Here is a 22,265-nt window from a genome sequence, read left to right as displayed (position 1 = left end):
ATCGGTCAAGTCAAGGAGACATCATTCAGGTGAAAGACATCGCTGAAGTCAAAGAGACATCATTCAGGTGAAAGACATCGGTCAAGTCAAGGAGACATCATTCAGGTGAAAGACATCGGTCAAGTCAAGGAGACATCATTCAGGTGAAAGACATCGCTGAAGTCAAAGGGACATCATTCAGGTGAAAGAGACATCGCTGAAGTCAAAGAGACATCATTCAGGTGAAAGACATCGCTGAAGTCAAAGAGACATCATTCAGGTGAAAGACATCGCTCAGGTAAAACTGACATTCCAAACTTTCTCCCTCTGAGGAAATCACTCTTTCACATAAACATGACATCACATGACACCAGATCTCAGGGCGCCTGCCAATCGGAACTAAGCTAGTTGAAATTCCATTCCACCAGTGGATGAGTTGTGTCACTGTATATTACTGACACAGTCAATCCTGCGAGCTCCACATTGAAACACAACAGTTTTTTCTCCTTCTTTTGGCACTAACTTTATTGCCACACAGTGTAACACTCTGGCTCTCATCAGTGCTACTTGCTTTCCCGAGCTGCCTAACTGTTAGTGTTGTGGTGCAGCAGTCTACACTGCTTTTTAATGGTTCTTGTGTACACAGGGTGACTTCATCATGCAAGTGTCTCACAAAACAAATTGCCTTTTGTGTGGAAAATCCCCCAAATAGCAACTGAAAGTCTCACAGCTGGCTGGTTGTGGGGGATCTGACATATTCTGGAAGGCTTATGACCTTTAAAGTGTTTCTCTGTGGGCAGTGTGAATGGGATGATGGATTTGAACATGTCTCAGCCAAAGATTTTTAACCTTTCATTGATAGCATGCCTCAAACAGACCTGAGCAAAAACAACAAAAAGCGAAGCCATTTGCACCATGGCTCAGGGAGTGAGTGCAGTCTCCACTTTCTGACTTGCAGGATAAAGAGTCACTGAAGTGGTCAAACAGCAGAGGAGACATTTTCCAGAGGAGGTGAAATAAATCTGTCTCATCCTCGAATCCCTTCTGCCAGCTAAGCCTAAATCCTTGCCTTAATTCCAAAGTCAAAGAGTGTGAGCATGGCACAGGCACGCAGCACTCGTGGTGGAGAGGACAGACAATGACTTTGGGCCCCATTACAGAGCAAAGCAACTCGCTAGCACATAAAATAAGTCCTCTAGAGGACCAACAGAAAGCTTCTCTGAACCAGACCAGGCTGTGGATGCCATTTTGTCATAGACCAGATATAGCTGAGCAAAGGGCAACAAGCCAGTGACAAGAGAGGCTGTTTAGATCGTTAAATGTTTGAAAGAGCTGAGTGATGGAGTGGGCAGAAGGGAAAAAATATCACCAGGAGGAAGAAAGATTAAATTGGAGTTGCCCAATGGTGTAACCCTTTAAACATATTCAATAGATCTTTCATCTCAGTGTTAACTGGGGCAAAATAAAACTCAGCAATAGTAATTATTGTTCTTTCACCTTTCTATAAAGTGTGTAGGCCTTCAAGTGATGTTCATCAACAAAGCCTAAAGTCTTGAGGACTGAGGTTCTAAAATGGGATTTTTTTGCAGAAGTAATTTCCTTTCATTCATAAGTTTAGATATTTTTATTGCTTTGCAGTAAACAAACAACAACAACAAAAACAAAAACAAAGGCTGAGGAATATGTATATTGAGGAAAAAAAATATTGGCTTAAAAGACATACGTTTTTTGGACCCTGTGAACAATAAAGAACTAATTTTGAATATGAAAGATGCTTTTGCTCGTTACACAGAGCTCTTCCTCTTTCAATAAAGTTCCCTCTGTCCAATAATATAAATATTTAATGGGATCTTTGAATGCAAGTAAATGGCAATAGAATTGTTAATGGAAATGGAAGTGGTTCCCTGCGATGCATTATTCATCCTGTCTCACTTTCCTTAACTTCATGCAAACTGATAAGCAATAATTCATACATGTTAGCGCAGAGGGAGGCAGGGCTGTGTTCCCAACATTCCCTACCATACTATCTTTCCTCCTAAAACCACAAAACATCATTCTAATTAGTTTTTACGATGGGGGTTTTCAGGATAGAGGGGATTATAACAGATGTACAGCTGCTTTTGTGTTGTTGGCCTGTTTGGGTTTTTGAATAGGTTTTTGAATGATGACTCTCATCATTCAAGGTTGAAACCATGTATATATATAATAAAGAGCACAATGAATTCCATTCCCATTCCCTAGTTATACAAATTAATGTTTCAAACTTTAACGAAGTTTTACTCCACCATTTGGTTTGTGAGTTACCACTTTGAAGCCTCTAATTTGTAATTTTGCTGTCAGCCAACTTGTACTTTTGGTACCAGAAGAAACCATATGGGGAGAAGGTGGAGCTGAGAAGGAGTGGGGGTTGAATCTTACCTGCTCTATATGCTATCCTGATTGGGTGGTACAGTCTGTCAGTCACATGACATCCATGCCCTAATACATGCCCTGCTATGTGGTCTAATTTTCTCTAAATTAAATGAACGACATGGAACTACAGATTGAAGCCATAAAGTAATTAGGAACACATTCCTCAGCTAATAAAAAGGGAGAAGAAGGAACATTTTCCAATAGACTCCAATACAATCTGTCACTGCTTGACAGCCATTAGCTAAAATGCAGATTAAAGGTTTTTCAGCAATGGGCTTACTTTATAGAGCCAGAGTCAATGTCAGTTTTATAGACTTGCAAATAATATGCACATAAGTGAGCCAGGCTATGTTTCTCTCTGCCTCCAGTATTTGTGCTGACACAAAGCAGTATGCTGTCTCCGAACACCAATGACCACATACACATGAAATTCATATCAGTCTCATCTCCAAGGAGATTTTGTTAACTTGAAAATTCATTCATTCATCCTCAAGCGCTTATCTGTTTCTGGGTCGCAGGGGATGCTGGAGCGTATCCCAGCCCACATCCCATGAGGGCGGTTTCACCCTGGACAGGGTGCCAGTCCATCGCAGGGCCAACACAGAGACAGACAGAGAAGAAGAACCACTCACACTCAGACCTACGGACAATTTAGAGTCACCAATTAACCAAATATGATGTCTTTGGATGGTGGGAGGAAACCGGAGTACAAAACATGTAAATTCCACACAGAAAAGCCCCAGGCCTGGGAATTGAACTTGCAAACTTGTTGTGGGGCAACAGTGTAACTACTATGTTGCCGTGCTGCCCTAACTTGAAAATGTCCTTCATACATAAATATTAAATAAGAACATTTGAAATTAAAACACGCAAAAATACTTAAAACTTAATTCAAGCAGCATTACCATGTTACCATATTAATCTTCTATAGTTTATGTGTTTTAGAGTCACCAGTTAACCTAAAGACGCATGTCTTTGGGCGGTGGGAGGAAATCCACAGAGCCCCAGACATCACATGGGGGAAAAGATATAACATGCGCACAAAATAGTAATTATAATTAACAGTAACAGTAGTAAATGTAGGAAGCCGGGTAAGTAAATAGGGTGCACCGTCTGTAGCAGTTAGAAAAGGAACAGAGGAAGAGGCACTAAACAACCAGATAGTATGATTGAGTTTTATTTTAGGCTGGGGATGAGCTACAAAGACATTCTGAAAAGCCTGGCATTGCAAGGATTCATTATTAACGAGATGCATTTATATAGACTATTGAGAGCCAGGTCGCTTCACGCATCCCATCCAAGCTACTTGGATATCAAATTGCATATAAGAAATCAAAGTGATTTTTCACAACCTAGAAACCAAAAAGATGTTCTTATAAAACCAGAATAACTGAAGTACAAAGCATAAGCCAGTCACTGAGTTAGTTACATCTTACTTTACATGTCAAGTTTAAAAGCACTTAGCTTGTTGGAAAATGATCCTGTTGTTTCTTTAAATTTTGTCTGATGAGCACATAAAGTTAGCAAAAAATATGTGACAGCAATAGAGTCACACTAAATTGTTAGAAAGGCTCCTCGTGACACGTTATATTTATTTCATGGGGACAAATTAGGCTAGTATTTCGTGCGCACGTTATGCCCCCCTCCATGTCATGTCTGGGGCTCTGTACCATGGCCCAAGAACCGAACATGCAACCTTTTTGCTGTGAGGCAACAGCTCTAACCACTATGCTGCCCATATTTTTTTTTTATAGTTGATTCAAAGTTCCACTTTTCAAAGCCTAGTAGTAGTATTATACTAATGCTTGTTTTCAATTCGCTGCTTGCGTTTTGCTTCCTATACAAAGTGAATGAATCTGTGGTGCAGGATCCGTTCGATCCGTGTCTGCTTTTGGGTTTCTCCAGGTGGTGTAAAGTTCACAGAAAAATCACCGGATGTCTGGAAATTTCCCTTCAGAACAAAACTTTACATTGTCACGTACAACGTTTTTCTCCAATTTTAGTCAAAACTTGATGCAGTGACAATCGTGTAAACAGACTCAACCACACTTTGTGCTTGAATAAAATAAACCAAACAATAGTGTTTTTCTTTTAGTAAAGCATTTCTTTAATGAAATTGATGGTTTTCTTACTTGATTTCCCAAAAAAATGATGAAATGTGATTAAATATTATCTATTTTGCAGGAAAACCTAATGCTAATAAACACACAACAATCTCTCCAATGTGTGCATTTGGTGGAATCTTTTGTTAAACCATGTTTCCTGTGTGTGATGCAAGATGAAATGTGTCTGCTGAATTGTAACCTTTCTCACGGTTAATTATGACAACATTGGACCACTTCTGAGTAACATTCATATGTGAAATAATTGGTTTGCTCGTGCTTTTATAGTGATGGTACGCACAGGAAGTGGCATGTGTCCCTTTCCGCTGGCTGACACTCGGAGTCGGAGAGGGAAGCAGAGTTGAACAACGGGGAGGACAGGGAGGACGGTCAGCGGTACCGAGGCCCACAGGGATGTACAGTAAACACAGGCAGAAAAATGTCCAAAAATCACCGGCAAAATGTGGACGTCTCCTGCTTTTTCTATCTCTTCTGTTGCTGAGCGGGACTCTGGAAAGAGCCAGCGGAGACACCGCAGACGAAGGTAAAAACGCGCTCCAACACGCTTTTCAACTTCTTGGACCATCTACTAGTTGCTTGGTGAAACAGTTCGGGCGCCGTAGACAAAGCGGCAGAGACAGTGTAAAGAGTGCCATTCAGTGTCTGCATCGGACTTGGGCGGGAAATGTTTTGCTGTCGAAGCATCGAAACTTTCTGGTGATATGGCGGTAAAAGAAGGAGCGGTTCGATTGGTGTCCGCTGCGCTCCGGGCGCACTCCGTGAAGACACACTGGCATCAGCCTGCACACTAACACGGTGTCACACAACTGCTGTGTAACAGCGGAACGCCTTTACTTTTATAAAAAGCTTGTGAACTTGAGCCTTTTACGGCGAAATGAACAAAATGTGTTAACCCCATTTTTCCTTTTTCTGTGGTGTTTGATTTCTTTTCCAAGGCACCAACAGAAGTATGGGGTTTGTCACATCTGTTTGGGCCGTCTCGACAAAAGGCACGTACTTAGCTTTGACAGAGCCGAAGATCACAAGTTTTAAACGTGTTGAGATTTGATTCCACATTTCCTGTAGTGCAAATGTTCAAATGAGGTCGTTAATCAAACCCAGCACAGTATGAGCCCCACTGTCTTTTGTCCTTAAAAGGCAGAGTTGAGGAGAAATGCTGGAAAGTACAGTGTTGTGGAATGGCCCAGATTTCACCCAATTATGTCACAGAAAGTGCGTTTTTGACTTTTTTGGCTACAACCAAAATGATGTTGGCCCCTTACTGGACCTAATGTTCTGTTGTTTATAGTCTGTCTTGGGTCAGAGTCCTGTCATCAATCTGACAGATTGAATATGTTCAGGCCCAGGAAGGTCGAGCTGTGGTATGTGCACTGAATAACCCCTATTCTAAAACCATGTTTCAAGTTAATCCTGTTAACCCCCTGCCTATGTGTCCATGTGTTTAGTTGGAGAATACACAAAAATCCAGGGCTGGGCGCCCTGCTGAACTCTTAGATGCAGGTCAACAGCAGCTCTGCAGTGAGCGCCACCTTTCTGTGGAGTTAGTGGTTAAGACCGATGATACTTACAGCAGCCAGAGAAACATTACTTGCTTCAATGCTGAAGAATCTCTGCCCCTCAAACTCATTTCAGCAGAACATCTGAAGTTAGTGGTATATACACCGTCTGCAAGTATGTGCGCTGTACGTGGGTTGCATTTTGTTATGGGAGGGTGTAGATGAGCTTCTGGTAGCCAGACAGTCGCGATGACACAAGGACCCCAACTGAGCACAGCCAGTGTTTGAGGAAAGTAAATGCTGCCTCACCTCTAAAACTCATCTTGAAAAGAATAGTACAGCAGACAAAGCTTCTCTTCTTCTGGAGGATCATTTGTCCTTACAGCACCAAAACAAATCTTATCATAAAAAAAAAAAAACATGTTGTGATTAGCATTTTTTATGTTGCATGTGTCCTGTTCTCCAGTTTGAATCTGTTTATTTAAATAAGACTTTTTAATCATTTGCTGTTCATGCAGTTTCAACATCTCTTCAATGTTTTCCTGTCACCTTAATAATATAATTTTGTACATTTGCACTGCACTCATTTAACCAGCCCAATAACAGACGTGTCGCCCTCACCACATTGCTGCTCTCTGAATCTCCATAAACAAAACATATGTCTGTTCATTCATGTATTTTTTTCCTCAGTCCATTCGTACACATTTTTTTTTTCTCTCTCAGTCAAGGATGCTCAGAATGCGAGTTTAGTGTCTTCCATTGTAAATGAAAAGGATTATAACAATGACCCCAAAAAACAAGTGGACGCAAACGTGAATGTTTTGAAGTTGCTTAGCATTTCTCAGGAGAAAAAAAAATCTGGTCCAGTTTCCATCTTGTCAACTCTATATTCAAGGAGACATATGGAAGAAGTTCAAAGTAAAGCTGACAAAAGTAAGGTCATTGGTTGACTGGTCCCGTGAAAGAGTTTCCTCACTGTCCACTTGTCTTTCCAAACCATTTGGAACTATTTGGATTCTGTTAGTAGGCAATGTTGCCAATTTAGCGTCTTTGTTGCTTGATTTACAGAGTCTTCAGGGGTCCATTTCACAAAGCAGGTTTAGTTGAAACTCTGAGTCTGTCAACCCTGAAATAAGGAAAACTCTGAGTAACAAAGGGAAGTAACTCAAACAGGAGAAAGCGGGGTAACTCTAGCCTGTTTCCCAGAGAGAAACTGAGAGCTTAGTTAAAGCTCTCGGTCAGTTACCGTAGTAACAGACTCTCTGAACCTAACCTGGTCAGGACCAGGTTTTTTTCAGTAAACCTTGAGTTTCTCTCGGTCTCTGCCCTCTTCCAGCCACACACGGTATTTTACTTCCTCATTCATTCTGTGAGCAGGTGAGTTTTGCAGCAGCACAATTCTGCTGTCTGTTATTTTGAAAAATTATAATAAATAAATAAATAAATAAATCAGTGAGTAGGCTGATATTAGAAGTCCATTAGGCGATTGTTTTTGCTAACATGACATGTCCTTTTGATAACGATCTCGTGGATGAAGGCGCAGCTTGACAGTGCAGAGAATGCAATATTGGGAGATGGCACTGTCCATCATCTACTGTACATGCACAACCTAATCTGTCCTTACATTTGCAGCATTACGAACTGCATTCATACTCTCACTTCCCAGCAGAAATTGTGTGTTGTGCAGCTTTTCTTTGCAAATTGGAGTTTTTTGTACAACGTTGGAGATGCATAGCACTTGAGTAAGGCAACTGACCATCCAAGTTTTGCATTTCTTTGTCGGTTTTTTGGATTTAGTTTTTCAGCTGGTGAATTTTATAAATGTCTTTTACTGATAACTGAGAATACATAAGGAGGACATTAAACAATAAAGCTGTACAATTTGCAATTCCACAGAATCCATCTCACTGTGTCAATCTGTGTCGTGGAAGTTGAGGGACCCTCCTGCTGCTGCCCAGCCAAGCCCTGTTAAAAAGGATGAGAATGTGTTCAAACTTCAGTGTAGGCTAAATGTCACTCTATTCCAATACAAGGTTAAGAATGTGAATGGGAAGAGAGCCATCAGTAACATATTAAGATGTTACCTCTATAGGCCTTTCTGGATCCCCTCTGTAAAGGCAGCAGACACAGTTTCCTTGTGCTCTTCATCTGAGATTAGTGATTTGTTTCAGTACACCTAAACAAAATCATTGCCTACTTGCCCATCTTTTGCCTACTCACAGTTACAAGGTCTGTTGTGGCGTGAGGGGGCTCCACCAGGCACATCAAAATTAGGTACCCCATGAGATTATGCTGAGGGGTTAACTGTTTGAACAATGTTTTTATATTTAATTTTAAGCTTCTGCCAAGTGCGCCTCTCCGCCGCAGGATTGCACCTAAATGAAATAAATTAATAGGCTACCATTCAAGCAGTTTTTGCAAAGGACTACATTTCAAGTTACGCATTGACCCGAGCAGCAATGTTCTCCCATGCTGTCTCCATCTCTTTTGCAGCTGCAGCGATGTTGCATTTATTTCTAAAAACATGTTCAAACTCACCGTATGAGCACATTAAGATGTCCAATTCTACCATTGCCATGGTGACTCGTCGAATGGGGGCTCCGTTGATGCTGTCTTTTTATCTTTGTGATGCACATGCTTAACTCCAGGTGAAACTACTCCGACTTGATCAAAGTATCGTAATTTCCAGATTATAAACTGCTACTTTTTCACATGCTTTAGACCCTGTGTCTTAAACAACGATGCGGCTAATTTATGGATTTTTATGGGTAACAAGCTTCATGCCGCCAATACATTTAGCGTCACATCAGACCAATGAAATTACCCAATAGGTCACAGTGGCGCAATGAAATTGTTCGAATTAAACACTAAATTCTTCATTTGCACTTCATGCACACAGCCTTATCATGGAAAACAGACAAAGTAATACATATGATGCAGCTTTCAAGTTAAAGACGATTGATCTGACGAAAAGGCAAAATCTTTCTGTGTAACATAATTCCTTGTCATACGCCATTTCCCATATTTCCAACACCTGCAGCTTATAAACAAGTGCGGCCTATGTATGTACAAAACAGTTTTTATCTTTAAATGTAGTGGGTGCGGCTTATATTCAGGTGTGCTCTATAGTTCGTAAATTACGGTAATTAAAATCTGCTGTTCTGCTGATCAATTCACAGTTCAGGGTTAGATTCAGAGTTTTTTGAACCTGATTTGTGAGACGGACCACAGGTCCTTTTTTATAGAGAATGACAGAAAAAGTCATCCGGCTGCTCTGGGGTCAAACTAAGGACTCACCCAAATCATTTGATCATCAGGTCACCGAATATGATTTAAGATGAAATAGAGCTGGGTTTTCACAGTATTTGATTTTTTTCTTTTATTTCATGACCACATTTTCCACCAACTGAGAGAAGATTTACTGCATATTGGCTAAGAATAGCCTGGAGTGGCTAATCGGGAGAACCGGGACAACTCCTGGTGGGCCGGTCTGATGTTTGGGCGGCGACAGCCGGTGTTCACTTATTTTTATTTATTTGATGGCACTGGGCTGAAATATGTCACGTATGCTGCCGTTCGTCTGTCCTGTAGCTTTGTCGGTTTTAACTGATGGCGTGGAAGGTGCAGAATTTAGTTTCATAGCTACAAGTATGATGTTTACAGCAGAAAAAGGAAAAGAAAATCAGTTTAGTATTCAGCAAGTTATGATTGATTAAATGTGCTGACAGTTCATTGCACCAGTGGAGCGGGTGACCAGCCCAAGGTGGCGGCCCCACGGCTCGTCAGCGCAAATAGGCAGTAGGAGTCGATGTGGTGTCTACTCTTTATATCTATGTCCACCGCGCTCAGCGACTCCACTATTATTTCCGCTCTGTTCAATGCGTGTTTAGCGGCGCAGCCATGAAAATGGTCCCCTGTGAAACCACTTACCAACGCGCTGCGTTCTGGACATGTTTACGGCATTTGAATCGGTGTTGCCAGTTCATAACAAATAAAGAGCAGTTTTCGGTACGAACCGGTATATCGTCCAGCCCTAAGATGAAATAAGTAAATCACAATGTGCATTACAGTACATATTCTGCCTTATATTTGATTGTAGGCTTGTACAGGATGCATGTGCCATAGACTTTGTAATGAAAGTGTTGTGAGGTGAAAGTCCGATGCAACAGTGCTATGAACTTGTCTTACTGTTGTTACCTTGGACATCATTAGTCTGTGAGTATGCGTGTATATATGTCAAGCTTGTGGTAGCAGGGTTTATGTCATTGCTGGTACACATGTATTTTGTTGTTGTATGTTTCAGTTTTACCCGTTTTATGCGCTGTCAGATTTAATAAGACCAGAAAAAGAGACATGTTGTTAGCTCACTGTCTAGCATGTGAAAAGGAAGAAACTCGAGATCAGGGCAGTAAAGTACACATTTGAGTTTTACTTAACTCTAACGGTTTCTTTACACATGTGTGTTTCAGTAAATAATCACCAGCGTTACTAGGTTTTGGTGCATGCTGCATACCAATTGGCTCTCAGACATTGATGAGATGTACTCAGTCACTCCTTGGGTATCATATGACGAGGCATAGATTCTGAATTTAGTTTGCTCCTAAATGCAGCCTTGGCATGCTTAATACATTACAACACGCATTCATACTGCTGGTTGGTGTCAGTCATTAGTACAGCAGATAGTTGGCTGTAGAGCATCATATTCTGAATGTAACATTGATAATTAGCTTTTTTCCATATTTCAACAGAAAACTGAAAACCCTGAAAAAACAATCCGCATCAGAAAATTTATTCTTTGGTGCTATTAAAACTACAGTGAGCAGAACCAGAGCCATTCACCAACACATCATCCATCTGCCATCAACACTTGATTTGTCCGCACAGCCTTAGATCCACTGTCACAGTGAAAGTCATTCATTCATCTACAGTTTATCTGTGTCTGGGTTGTGGGGTCGCTGTAGCCCAGTGGTTCTCAAACTGTTTTTGTTATTATCCACTTTGAACAAGTGGGGATTTTCAAGCCAACTCTCAAGTCATGCTCAATGTTGAGCTGAGATCTGTATTTCGTTTTCAGAGAAGCAACAGTCTGTCTTGTGTGCGTACGTGTGAGATGGTTCTTTTGTGGTTTGTCACAAATTTATCCATGTTGCTCATGGCTACTTGTTACCTTGTTGTCCCGCTGCAATTATCATCCCGACGTCAATCATAGTTTTTGCATTTTAGTCCCAGGTTCCATTTTTCTCCTGGTCTCCTAATGCTCAATAATCATTTTAGCCATTATTACTTTGTTTGCGTGTGGGTGTTTTGTTTACAGTGAACTATCTTTATTGTCAGTAAAAAAAAAGGCATTTACAGTAAGATAGGAATTGAAAATTTCCATCCCGTTTGTCGTGCACCACCTGTCATGTCTCCGTTTGGTTGCGCCCCAAACTTTTAGAACTCTGCTCTAGCCAGTCCCAATCTTTCGGTTCTCCCCGTGCCTGCCTGGGTTTCCGGGTACTCCGGTTTCCACCCAAACCGCTCAAAAATATAATGTTTAGGTTAAGTGGTGACTCTAAATTGTTGGTAGATCTGAGTATGAGTGGTTTTTGGTTTGTCTGTCTCTGTGTGTTGGCCCTGTGATGGATTGGTGACCTGTCCAGCGTGTACCAAGAAAACTTGGTAACATAAAAAAAAAAAGACATTTATAAGAATTAAATCAGGAGAAGCATGAGGCAGATGGTGAATCACCAGACTGATTAGGAACCTACTTTAGAAGATTGTCACATGGTTTTTGCCGAGATCACTTTCCACAATGTCACTACCAAAACAACAGTGATACCTGTCTTATTCTAGAGTGATATCATGCTAAGAACTTAAGTAAACCTTTCTGATGTGTATGTGGAGTTACTTGTTTACCTATTTCTAACAATGTCTGCACTAAAAGAAATGAAATAAAAAAGAAGGCACCTTTAACACAAATAGTCCTATACGCTCACAGAAAGACTGACCAGCAGTGCACTCATGTCCGTGCAGTTCCCAGTTCTAGGATTCTATACGAAAGGTGAACTGAAAGTTGTGAGCAGGCCTGACTCAAGGACAAATCACAATTCAGTTTTGTTCCATTTTCAGAGGCTTTAACTAACGCATTTTAAAACTGGTAAAATCATGATTTTATCATGCAGCTCAGTGACTCCAAGCCCATACAAATTCCCACCTTTCGTTTTCTTTTGTCAGCGCACAACCTCTTCAGGCACATTGTCATGGTCAAGCTCGTGCTGAGGGCTTGCTGCACAGGTGGAAGCGACTTCCTTTGAAATGTTTCACAACAACATTTTTGCTCTGAGGTAAATCCAGCAGAATGGAGTTCTAATTCACCTTGAGTGTTTATTTAGGCCAGGATAGACCATTGTGTAGGCGCAGTTTGCAGAGATGTAAGTGTAACTTGAACTATGACTTCACAAAATAATATCAGGACTAATACTGATGCAGAGAGTCACCTCATGGTCCTGACATCTCCCTTACATTTGCGCATCTCTTCATACATCCTGATGGCTCTTCCTGATAGTTTTCTCACACATTTTATTCTCAGTTATGTCAGCAGAAGGTTAAAACGTTCTTCAAACTTGCCAGGCCTCAAATAAACTCTGTGCTCAGCAGTTTCCTCTACAATCTCTTCTTGCAGCACGGCCCATTTACCAGGCACAGAACTGCAGCCTGCGCCGGGCCTGCACTCCACATGCTTTTGCAATGTAAGGGCTGTTGTGGGAGCCCAAAGGAATCTGTTTGGAAAGATTCGAGAGCTCTTCAATGTGTGGGCTTGTTACGTCCTAGGGGTGGGGGCTGCAGAGCTGCTGCCACTTAACCGTGAAACACGCAAACTTTCATTGGCGACACGTTCCCAGATGATGCTCATCTCATGTATTTGAATTGACTGCAAATGCCAAGAGAGGCTGAACCCTTCAGGAATATTTAGTTTGAAATCTAATAAACATTCGTGGTTGTTATTTGTAACACCGTACAAGGTCTTCTCTGGTCCCCTGTGTGGCCTTGTTTTCATTGTTCATTGCTTTGTGGGTCTTTGGTGCTGAGGTAAAGGGGGCTGTGCTGCTAAGAGCTTGCTGTTCCAGTCTCATTCTATCAGTCCGTGTGCCAGTGTGGAGTGTGGTATAGCTCAATAACGTGAAGTTTTTAACCTCTTTTATGATGAGCTGAGAAGTAGCCTCTCTTACACAACAGATAACTGAGCTGGCTCTTCTTTCAGAGCAAATGTCAGATGCTGTTTAAATTATTACATAATCTAAAGGAGGAAATCCACATTGTTTGGTTATATCATTCCATCCAGTGAACAAATCTCTTTCAGTAGTGATTGTACAAAATGAAATGGCTTAAAAAAACAAAACCAAAAAAAAAAAACAAAAGACATTTTGTGAATGCGTCATCACCAGTACCGAAACCAAAGGAATAAATATTGCACAAATAATCAAAATATAATGTTTGATTTATTTATTTCTTTTTGGGGAAAGATAAAATGGACATTGGGGCAGTATGGCAGCATAGTGGTTGCACCACAACAACAAGGTTGTGGGTTCGGTTCCCGGCCTGGGTTCTTTCTATGTGGAGTTTTCATGTTCTCCCTGGGCCTGCGTAGGTTTCCTCCCATCGTCCAAAGACATGTGTCTGTTCTGTCTGTCTCTTTTTGTTGGCCCTGCGATGGACTGGTGACCTGTTGATGGTGTATATGAGCTGGGATTGGCTCCAGAACCCTGTGACCCAGAAACAGATAAGTGGTAGAAGATGAATGAATGAATGAATAAGAATGGGCATTATTGGCACCACAAGCATTGTGGTGATAGAGAGACCTGAACTACAGGCCATTTTCCCCTCAAGTAAAAGAGTAAAAAACCTAATGAACGTGATTTAAACAGATGTAAAAAGGCCCCAGCTGATCTCGAATATTGCAATATAATTGCATAAAACAGTAACACAGGATTTTTTTGTTGCCCTGCTGATCAGTACTGGTAATGCTTTTTGTTGTTTTGTGTTGGGTGACTAACATTCACTGCAATGGATAGGCAGGTGGTTTTACACCCACCCTCCTCATGTACAGTCATGCATTAATTATACATTAGTCCCCCCCCCAGCTGACACTGAGGCTGGAGGTCCAGTCTGGTACCTGTAGCCAGTATGTACAAGTCTCAGAGGTTCTCTTAATGTTATTACACCTGAAGTGTATATCCTCAAAGAGTCACAACACAACTGAGTGTTATTGCTGTGCAGTGGTTTTAGCTGGAGGAATGCTGCTTTTTTTATTTTAATTTAATTTAATTTTTTACTTAAACCAGAATCAATTCTTGTGGGCTGATCTGTCATGATTACAAGATTACAAGAATGAGCAGATTACGATAAAAGCTTCACATCAGCTCTAGAACATCCTAAACGTACTTTCTGTATTGACATTTTCTATAGTTATTATGGTTTACAGCATTCTTGTGAACAAAGTCCCTATTTGCTGATTGTGAAAATGGGCTGATTTAGTGAAATTTTTAAGAAAAACACTAATATATGGGAAAACGTTTCCTTAATGTGGCTCTAAAAGGGTAACTTGAATTATGTGCTAATTAGCTTTGTGTTATAATTCAGTTCGGTATTCAAAAATATTGTAATAATATCACAGCTTATTTGTAAAATGTAATTATATCATTATGAACTGTGTGCAGATTATAATGAAAAGTGGTTATGCAACAGCTTAATTATGATATTGGGGCTGGACGAAATTGCAATATTGGTAGAGGCTATTGTCCATTTTATGATGTTTGCTTTGGTGAAACATGGCCATAGTTTTGAGGATGTCATCCCTTCCGTAAATGTTTTGATCAAATCTTCCCCCAGAAGGAAGACAGGACACACGCTTATGACACAACATGATCGGGCCCCAGCTCAGCTTTGAATCAGCATTTTGCATCTGACTCTGTGTCATCACACAGACAATGAGCAGGTGTACTTTGGTAGAAAATCTACCAAAGCATTCTGAGTGTTGATTATGTTCCTTTACTGGTGACTTTTCTAAACCAAATTTCTCTATGCTTGTATTGTAATGATTGCACGTAACTAAGAGAACTACAGGTAACCATTGCTTTCACTATTGATTCAACAGTTGAATGTTTTTTATGTCAGAAAACACCTTTTTTATTTTGAATATGTTGTTTTGCCTGACAAACTGATGAATAATGAAGATATGTACATATTTGACAACTACCGCAAATCGTAATTGCTATTTATTCAAGCTTACCTTTGTGATAGTAGCAAGATCCCGGTGCTGACTGTAGCCTCTCCTAACCTAAAGTGCAACAATTTAAATGAAACCATGCAGGTCTGTGTGTGTCTATTTAACCAGGAGACACCTGTCCGTCACCACAAGTAGACTGGAGAATTCCCCACTTTAACTCTCATCATATCAGAATTTGAAGGATTTGAGAAAACTTCAAAGTCTGTAGAAAACGACTTGTAAACATGAGGCGGTGAGTCAACAGTCTCTTCATGTTATTTCAGTACCAATCAGCCAAAAACATTCTGACCACTGACAGGAAGTGAATAAAGTGATTCTTGGGAAAAAAAAAAACAAAACAAAACACCTCAAACAACTTCTTGCAGTCAGGGTTACTTTTGTGGTGGGAAACACTTCTGGGTCAGGATCATGTCATAAATGCAACAATTGGCCGGGAATGGTTTGAAGAACAATAACAGTTGAGACTGGTTTTATAGCAAAAGGGGGACCTGCCCTATAGTAGGCATCAGGTCATAAAGTAGCGGTTGATGATGCAAGTATTAGATGGAAAGGCAGGGGCCAGCCAAGGGTGCCATAAGATGGTGGCCTGAACGTTATTAACCCTTCTAAACTGGGTGTTGTCACTAGTGGCCACTGCTTTTTGCATTACCATAAGTTTGGGAATGTTTGTACTATTGGATAAATGCCAGATGTTTCTGTAAGCTGAGAAGTTGCACTTCACAGCCAATATAGGCTCAATATGTTAATTCCACTTGGAAATCAGAGAATCCTTTGTTTCTAACCATTAATACATTCTTTCGACACACAGTAAACTGCTGGATATCAACAGTTCTAAGTGTTCTGGAAAAATGGGCAAAAGCAATCACTGACAGGATACGTTCTGGCCTGTTTATGGTTAAAATAAGCTCAAAGTCCAGGTGGCGAATAGGAATGTTTCGTATCAAAGGGTTAAAGCCTAATTTCAGAAACTGGTTAATACGAAACAACTGAAATTTAGTTTAGCGTTGCATTAAGCAGGATAACGGACACATAATCAGGTCTGTCTGGTGTCTTCAGTCCTCAACTTGGAACACAGACCTACTTTAAAGGCATGTGTGGGAGATGGAAGAATAGAGGTTAGAAATAAGTAATAATAATTTGACATAGCTCTAGGCTAGGAATGATTCTCTTCTGTGATTTTTATGTGAACATGGTCAGATATAATTAAGAGTGAATGATTTACTGAACTGTCTACTAAGATGCTTTGATCCTATATCCTGTTTTTATCTATCATCATATCCCTTAGATATGAACATATGCAATGTTGTTGCAAAATTAGCAGCGTCTCAACATTAAAGCAGAGGCTCATTCACATTAAAAATAAGAATAGACTGATGAGCACTGCTAAAGTGTGTCGTAAGGTGATGGATACCGCTTTAAATGACCTCTTTCAGCTCTACAAGGTGAGCCCTTAAGAAGGCCCAAACAGTCCTTGCCGAGCCATCTCACCCTCTGGCAGTGGAACTTCAGTTGCTCTCGTCTTGTCACAGATACAGATTGCCGCAATGTAGGACAAACAGGTTAAAGACTTCTTTTGTTACTGCTGCCATTAATGTCATCAATGAGTGAAACAGTGTGATTTAATTATTTTTGTGGAAGTGTCTTTTTTTTTGTGTGTGTTTTAGTTATGTCTGCTGGCTGTACCACAATTTGACCCTCAGGGATAATAAAGCTGGCTTGACTTGACTTGAGTAGGTAGATTTTGGCTGACCTGCACTAAGAATGGAACCATGCATTTGGAGAATCCTTACACAACTGAGTGTTCACAGGTCCTGAGAATGCTTCTCAGGAGAGGGAGAGAGAGAGAGAGAGAGGGGCTTTTATGGATTTGGGGGAACCAAACCTAACCTAACCCAAACCCAATATCCCATCAGATCTGGCTATTTTTCTGTCTAGCATACGTCGTGAAGGTGGCTTTCATTCTGTCAGGTATGAGGAAATGCGAGCGGAGCCTCAGTACAGTATAATAATCATTAATATAGAGCTAGGGAACCACTATCCCCTATGAGAGAGCTTGGATTGAATCATCCCATCACTTCAGTCCTGTGGAAAACTAAGAAAAGAGAAAGAGGGGAAGGAATCTCGTCTATTGAGCATCTGGTTAGGACAAGAAGAGCTTAGGGACTCTTGAACTGGGAGATGAAGCCAGTGGGGATTTATGGTATATGAAATATAAGCGTAAGCTGTTTCTAGGCTTACTGAGTTTTCTCCTGCTTACATGAAAAGTGAATCAACTGCCAGCATTTACCAAACAGTCCCATAGGATGTTTTAAACCTAGTGACAGCAGGTCAAATAAGTAGGGGCTGGGTATATCTGCCGATTTACTGAATTGATGTCCGATTCAAGGATCTTAATTGGCTTAATTCAACGAAATAACAATTTAGCATATAAGATATTTCAGCTAAAGTATTCCTGAGAATGAATTAGAGGCTGAGGAAAAGAAGCTTAGTACCTTATTAAAATAGCAACATTTACTATAGAAATGGACCCAGCAATGTAGACCCATCTACATCTTAATCAAAAATATATCAAATATCAAATATATATATTATATATATAATATATATATATAATTTGCTGTTGGTCATCTTGGTTTTTTGAAACCAGATAAAACCATATTTGGACCTAGCTGACCTGATCTGTACTCTAACTTGATTGGCTCACAGTCCATTGTGCGTGGTACAATCATGGGGTATAATCATGAGGTTTTAGGATACTGTTTCTTTTGGCTATCATAAGACCTTGGTTGTGCACTTTAGTAAGATTCTCATCCATGTAGACTTCAACACGTCATTCAACACGTTTACATGCACAGTTAAGTGGAGCTATGGGCATAGTTTGATAAAGCCTCTAATCAGACTTCTGTGCTTGTCCCAGCACACATGTACGGGAGTGATATAGATTTATTTGTTGATATCATGCCATCTCCGCTATGATAGGTGGCAATCTGCGCTCTTTCAGCTCGTGGGTAATGGGCCACTACTGATGCACCTACAGTATGACGTCACAGACCACAATAGAGGTGGAAAGAAAAAAAGACTAGTGAGCTAGCAAGTTAGCCTCTGTATCCCTCCAAAAATGAGCTTTTGCTTCAGACTTTTCCATCTCCGATGCGTAGCAGTTAGCCAACTTCTTTTGTCTGACCCCCAAAACGCCGTTTGACTTCTGGGTCATAGCTTGGTGCAAAACCTCAGCACATGCGCAGATCACCTCCTCCACCTCCAAGTGTGACGATTATAAATTTGACTTCAGTCGAGCTAACATGCTTACATGTCTTTAAAAGTCCACTTTTGGTCAGACTAACTCAATAATTCATTATTTTTTAGGTTTTGTAAATGTGACTGACTGCTTGGTGTTTGGCCCCAACTACACGCTGGCTGATTGTGTAGCATCCTGTGCTGTGAAATATCCAAGATGCAGAATAAGTAATGCTATGTTGGCTTCTCTTTTTTGAGAAATATATGTATCTGCAGTTTAGATCTGGTTTTCATAATCATTGAGGTATGAGACCAACTTCATGTGAAAATGGTGCAAGGGTTGCGTCACATATTAATTTCATGTTAAGGACCCCAGTGAAAAGTAAAGTTTTGTGCCTAGTTTAATGTATATGGTAAAAACAGTGAGAGGACTATTCCCCTAGAGCAAAAAGATGTATTTCTTAGTTCTACTTAAAACATTGTTGCTGGGGTGGATCTAAACTGCGTTTGAACATTAAATAGAATGTTAGCCAGCAAGCTCCCACCTCCCTGCCCACAATCAATTGTGTCGTTAAGAATGTGTATAAAACACAAGTCTTACTTATTTTCCTGAAACTGCCTCATACCTGTTGCACACTTGTAATTTGCTTAGTTTGATGGCCTTCAGAGAGAACAACCTACAGTACATTTTATCATGAATTTTTCATGATGAAATCACAGCCGGAAATAGAGTGCATTTTTCCCAGCAAAGTGACGTTGGTGTGTGGAAAATTTAAACATTTCATTTTGCTTTTAAATGATAAATGGTGCTTAGGGAAAACCACTATAACAATACAGGAACATTTTCTGAAGGAAATACATGTGTTAAGAGCTTAGGTGTTGTATTCAGTGGACTTTTGCTGTACATGGTGCTTCTACAGTTTCATGTAGGCTGCACTGGACTAATAGAAATGTAAAACAACTCACATGTGCAAAAGATGATGCCCTATCTTGATTTAAGGTAGTCCAAATTGGGATTCAAGGTAGTCAAAACTGGGATTTAACATAGTCACAGTTGGAATTAGTGGTAGGCATAGTAAGGATATAAGAAATCAAATTTGGAATTGAAAGTTGTGAAAGTATGGATTTATGGTGGCTATAGAGATACAGTGTAGAAATTGAGAAACTTCCAGATAGTCAAAACTGGGAATTAAGATAGTCAAAGATTGGATTTAAAGTAGTCAAAGGCAGGAGTTATTGGGGATTTAAGGTATTTATAGTCATATAACAACTAGGGATGCACCGATTGTGAAATTCTGGGCTGACACCGATTTATTTATTTTTTTTTTATAAGAATTTGGCTGATAGCCCATATCTAACAATACCGCTTTTTCGGGGGGAAAAGAAATCACTGTTAAAAAAATAGATGAATTGTTTTAATGTTATTCAGCTCACAGTTACACTTTCTTTGAATGAGCATAAATTCAGTCATACAAATTCATGAAACAATCTTTAATAACTTTCTTTCACAGGAAATCTATTTTTCTTTTTGGAAATCTGCTTCAAAATCCCTCTAGTACTTCCATAGCCCAACAAAAACATCCCTTAAGTAGAACATAAATTAAATGTAAATGTACTGGAAAAGAAAAATGAAATATAATAATAAAAAAAAAACTAAGTATAAATAAATAGGGGTGTCTTACATCTTGTATATTTCATACAGATTACAATGTTCTTATGTTTCCATTGAGCACCAATTTGCAGTAGGCTGGAATATGGGCCTCCCCACTAAACAAAAGTTTTCCTCTTAGGAGAAATCTCCTGTAATTTGAAAACAAAATGCAAAAAATGTCTATTGTCTTATAGTCTATTTCTTGATGAGATGCACATTTTTCTTCACAAAGATAAGCATCTTTGTCTTGTTACAGCTCAGTCTGTTACAGCCGCTCCCTGTCTATACTGGTGCATGGTGTGCTCAGGTATTTGCATGCCATCTGTGCCAATGCTGGTGAATGCAGGTGACTGTTTCTCCAGTATCCTAGTGCATCATCAGTTCTGGGAATGGGAGGCCCAGCAAAGCAAGCATCCAGCTGCTGTAATACCCTCGTCCTTGGCACTTCTGGTCCATTTTCCTCCAGCATCTCCTCAAACATGTCATGCAGAGTCGACCATGTCACATCTGTGCATGCCCTCTTGCTCGCTCTACAGTCTCCAACACTGAGAGCATGCCTGTCCATAAGTTGTGTGTCAAGCATTGCAATGAAGAAAATCTGATCCAACTATATTGGGTCAAATTGTTTGTTTACAGCCTCCAATCATGTGATTTGTGCTGTTTTAACACCATGCTCTGTGTCGGGCTCGTTGTTTAAGAGGGCTCTGAGCAAGGGGATTGTGTCAGCAGCCGATGCTCCCGATGACTTCTGACTTTTGACAGCTGACTTCTCTTGTCGGTGGTTCAAACGGGGAGAGTAGTATGAAGCTTTCAATTAAAAGTCAATTTAGAGTAAACACAAGAAATTGTGCGACAAAAGAAATGGATCAAATCAAATCAAATCAGATTTATTTGTATAGCGCCAAATCATAACAAAGTTACATCAAGGCACTTTACATATAGAGCAGGTCTAGACCAAACTCTTTATAAATTTATTTAAAGAGACCCAACAGATCCCCCGATGAGCAAGCACTTGGCAACAGTGGCAAGGAAAAACTTCCTTTAAGAGGCAGAAACCTCGAGCAGAACCAGGCTCGGGGGGGCTGTAGTGCAGAATTCATGAAATATGGGACCAGCAGGTGTTGCAGGAACATGGGATGGTGATGAGTCACCACCTGCAGGATGAGGACAGGGAGAGAGAGGAGAGGAACTGGGAGAGACAGAGACTTTGGCAGAACATGGTTAGTAAATGTAGTATAAATGCTTAGAACTGGGTGAAACTGTGTTTTTTAAGAATCAGATCAGACTCAGTGTCTAACTCCCTAACAACAAACTTTTGCCCTGAAGATAATATCTAACTAGGCCAGTGAGCAGTGATAGCTAACATGTCTTTGGGGTCATCAGGTGGGAACCTCCTTTACTCTGACGTCTCACCAACTGCACCAGTGAAAGGAGGGTGGGGATACAGACCCTGGTTCGGGTAGGGGGGGAGAAATAGAAGAGGTGGAGATAAGAGTAGGGATGGGATACAGACCCTGGTTCAGGTAGGGGGCATGAAAGTATAGAAGGTGCAGCATGAGGCGGAGGACAAGCTACACTAGCAGATTCAGCAAACAAATTTATCTCAACAGTCCTATAATCAGAGAGAGAGCAAAAGTCAAAATCAAACCAATACAGACCAACTCACCTGGACTAACCACATGGTCTCAAAGAGGCTCAAACAGGCCACACCCTCCACTTAAATACACTTCCTATTCCTGGATTTCTTCCTCTGCTTCTCCCAAGAGTCTGTCTTTCTTAAAAGCTTCCCCTGCTGGGCCCCCAGCTACTATTACCAGTTATATAACCCAAAATATAACCCAAATCCACTGACTGGATCTTACTGCCTCATCTGACATTTCCTTCACTATTTTCCTCACCCTCTGTCCCCTTCCTCCTAACTCCTTCAACAAAGCAGCAACAGATCTGGCTACAAACCCTCTACATCCTACCTCCACTGGACAAATCCTAACCTTCCATCCTCGCTGCTCAGCATCCTTACTTAGATCTGGATACCTGAGCTTTTTCCTTTCATATGCTTCTTCAACTGAATCCTCCCACGGCACAGTCAGCTCTATGAA

The 22,265-nt window shown here is 40.5% G+C and overlaps 1 protein-coding gene across 1 annotated transcript in view; it reads left to right on the top strand.

Moving 5' to 3' along the window:
* Window positions 1–4,843: 4,843 nt before the first annotated feature.
* Window positions 4,844–22,265, top strand: part of adam19a (ADAM metallopeptidase domain 19a) — a 173,785-nt gene continuing 156,363 nt past the window's right edge. The window contains exon 1 of the mRNA XM_029526173.1: window positions 4,844–5,037. Coding sequence (XP_029382033.1) covers window positions 4,908–5,037 — 130 coding nt within the window. The 5' untranslated portion in view covers window positions 4,844–4,907. The remainder of the gene's footprint in view (window positions 5,038–22,265) is intronic.

The sequence above is a fragment of the Echeneis naucrates genome, chromosome 18, assembly GCF_900963305.1.
Source record: "Echeneis naucrates chromosome 18, fEcheNa1.1, whole genome shotgun sequence".
Taxonomy (NCBI): Eukaryota; Metazoa; Chordata; class Actinopteri; order Carangiformes; family Echeneidae; genus Echeneis; species Echeneis naucrates.
Note: the sequence above shows the minus strand (reverse complement) of the source record. Positions and strands in the feature narration are given on the sequence as shown.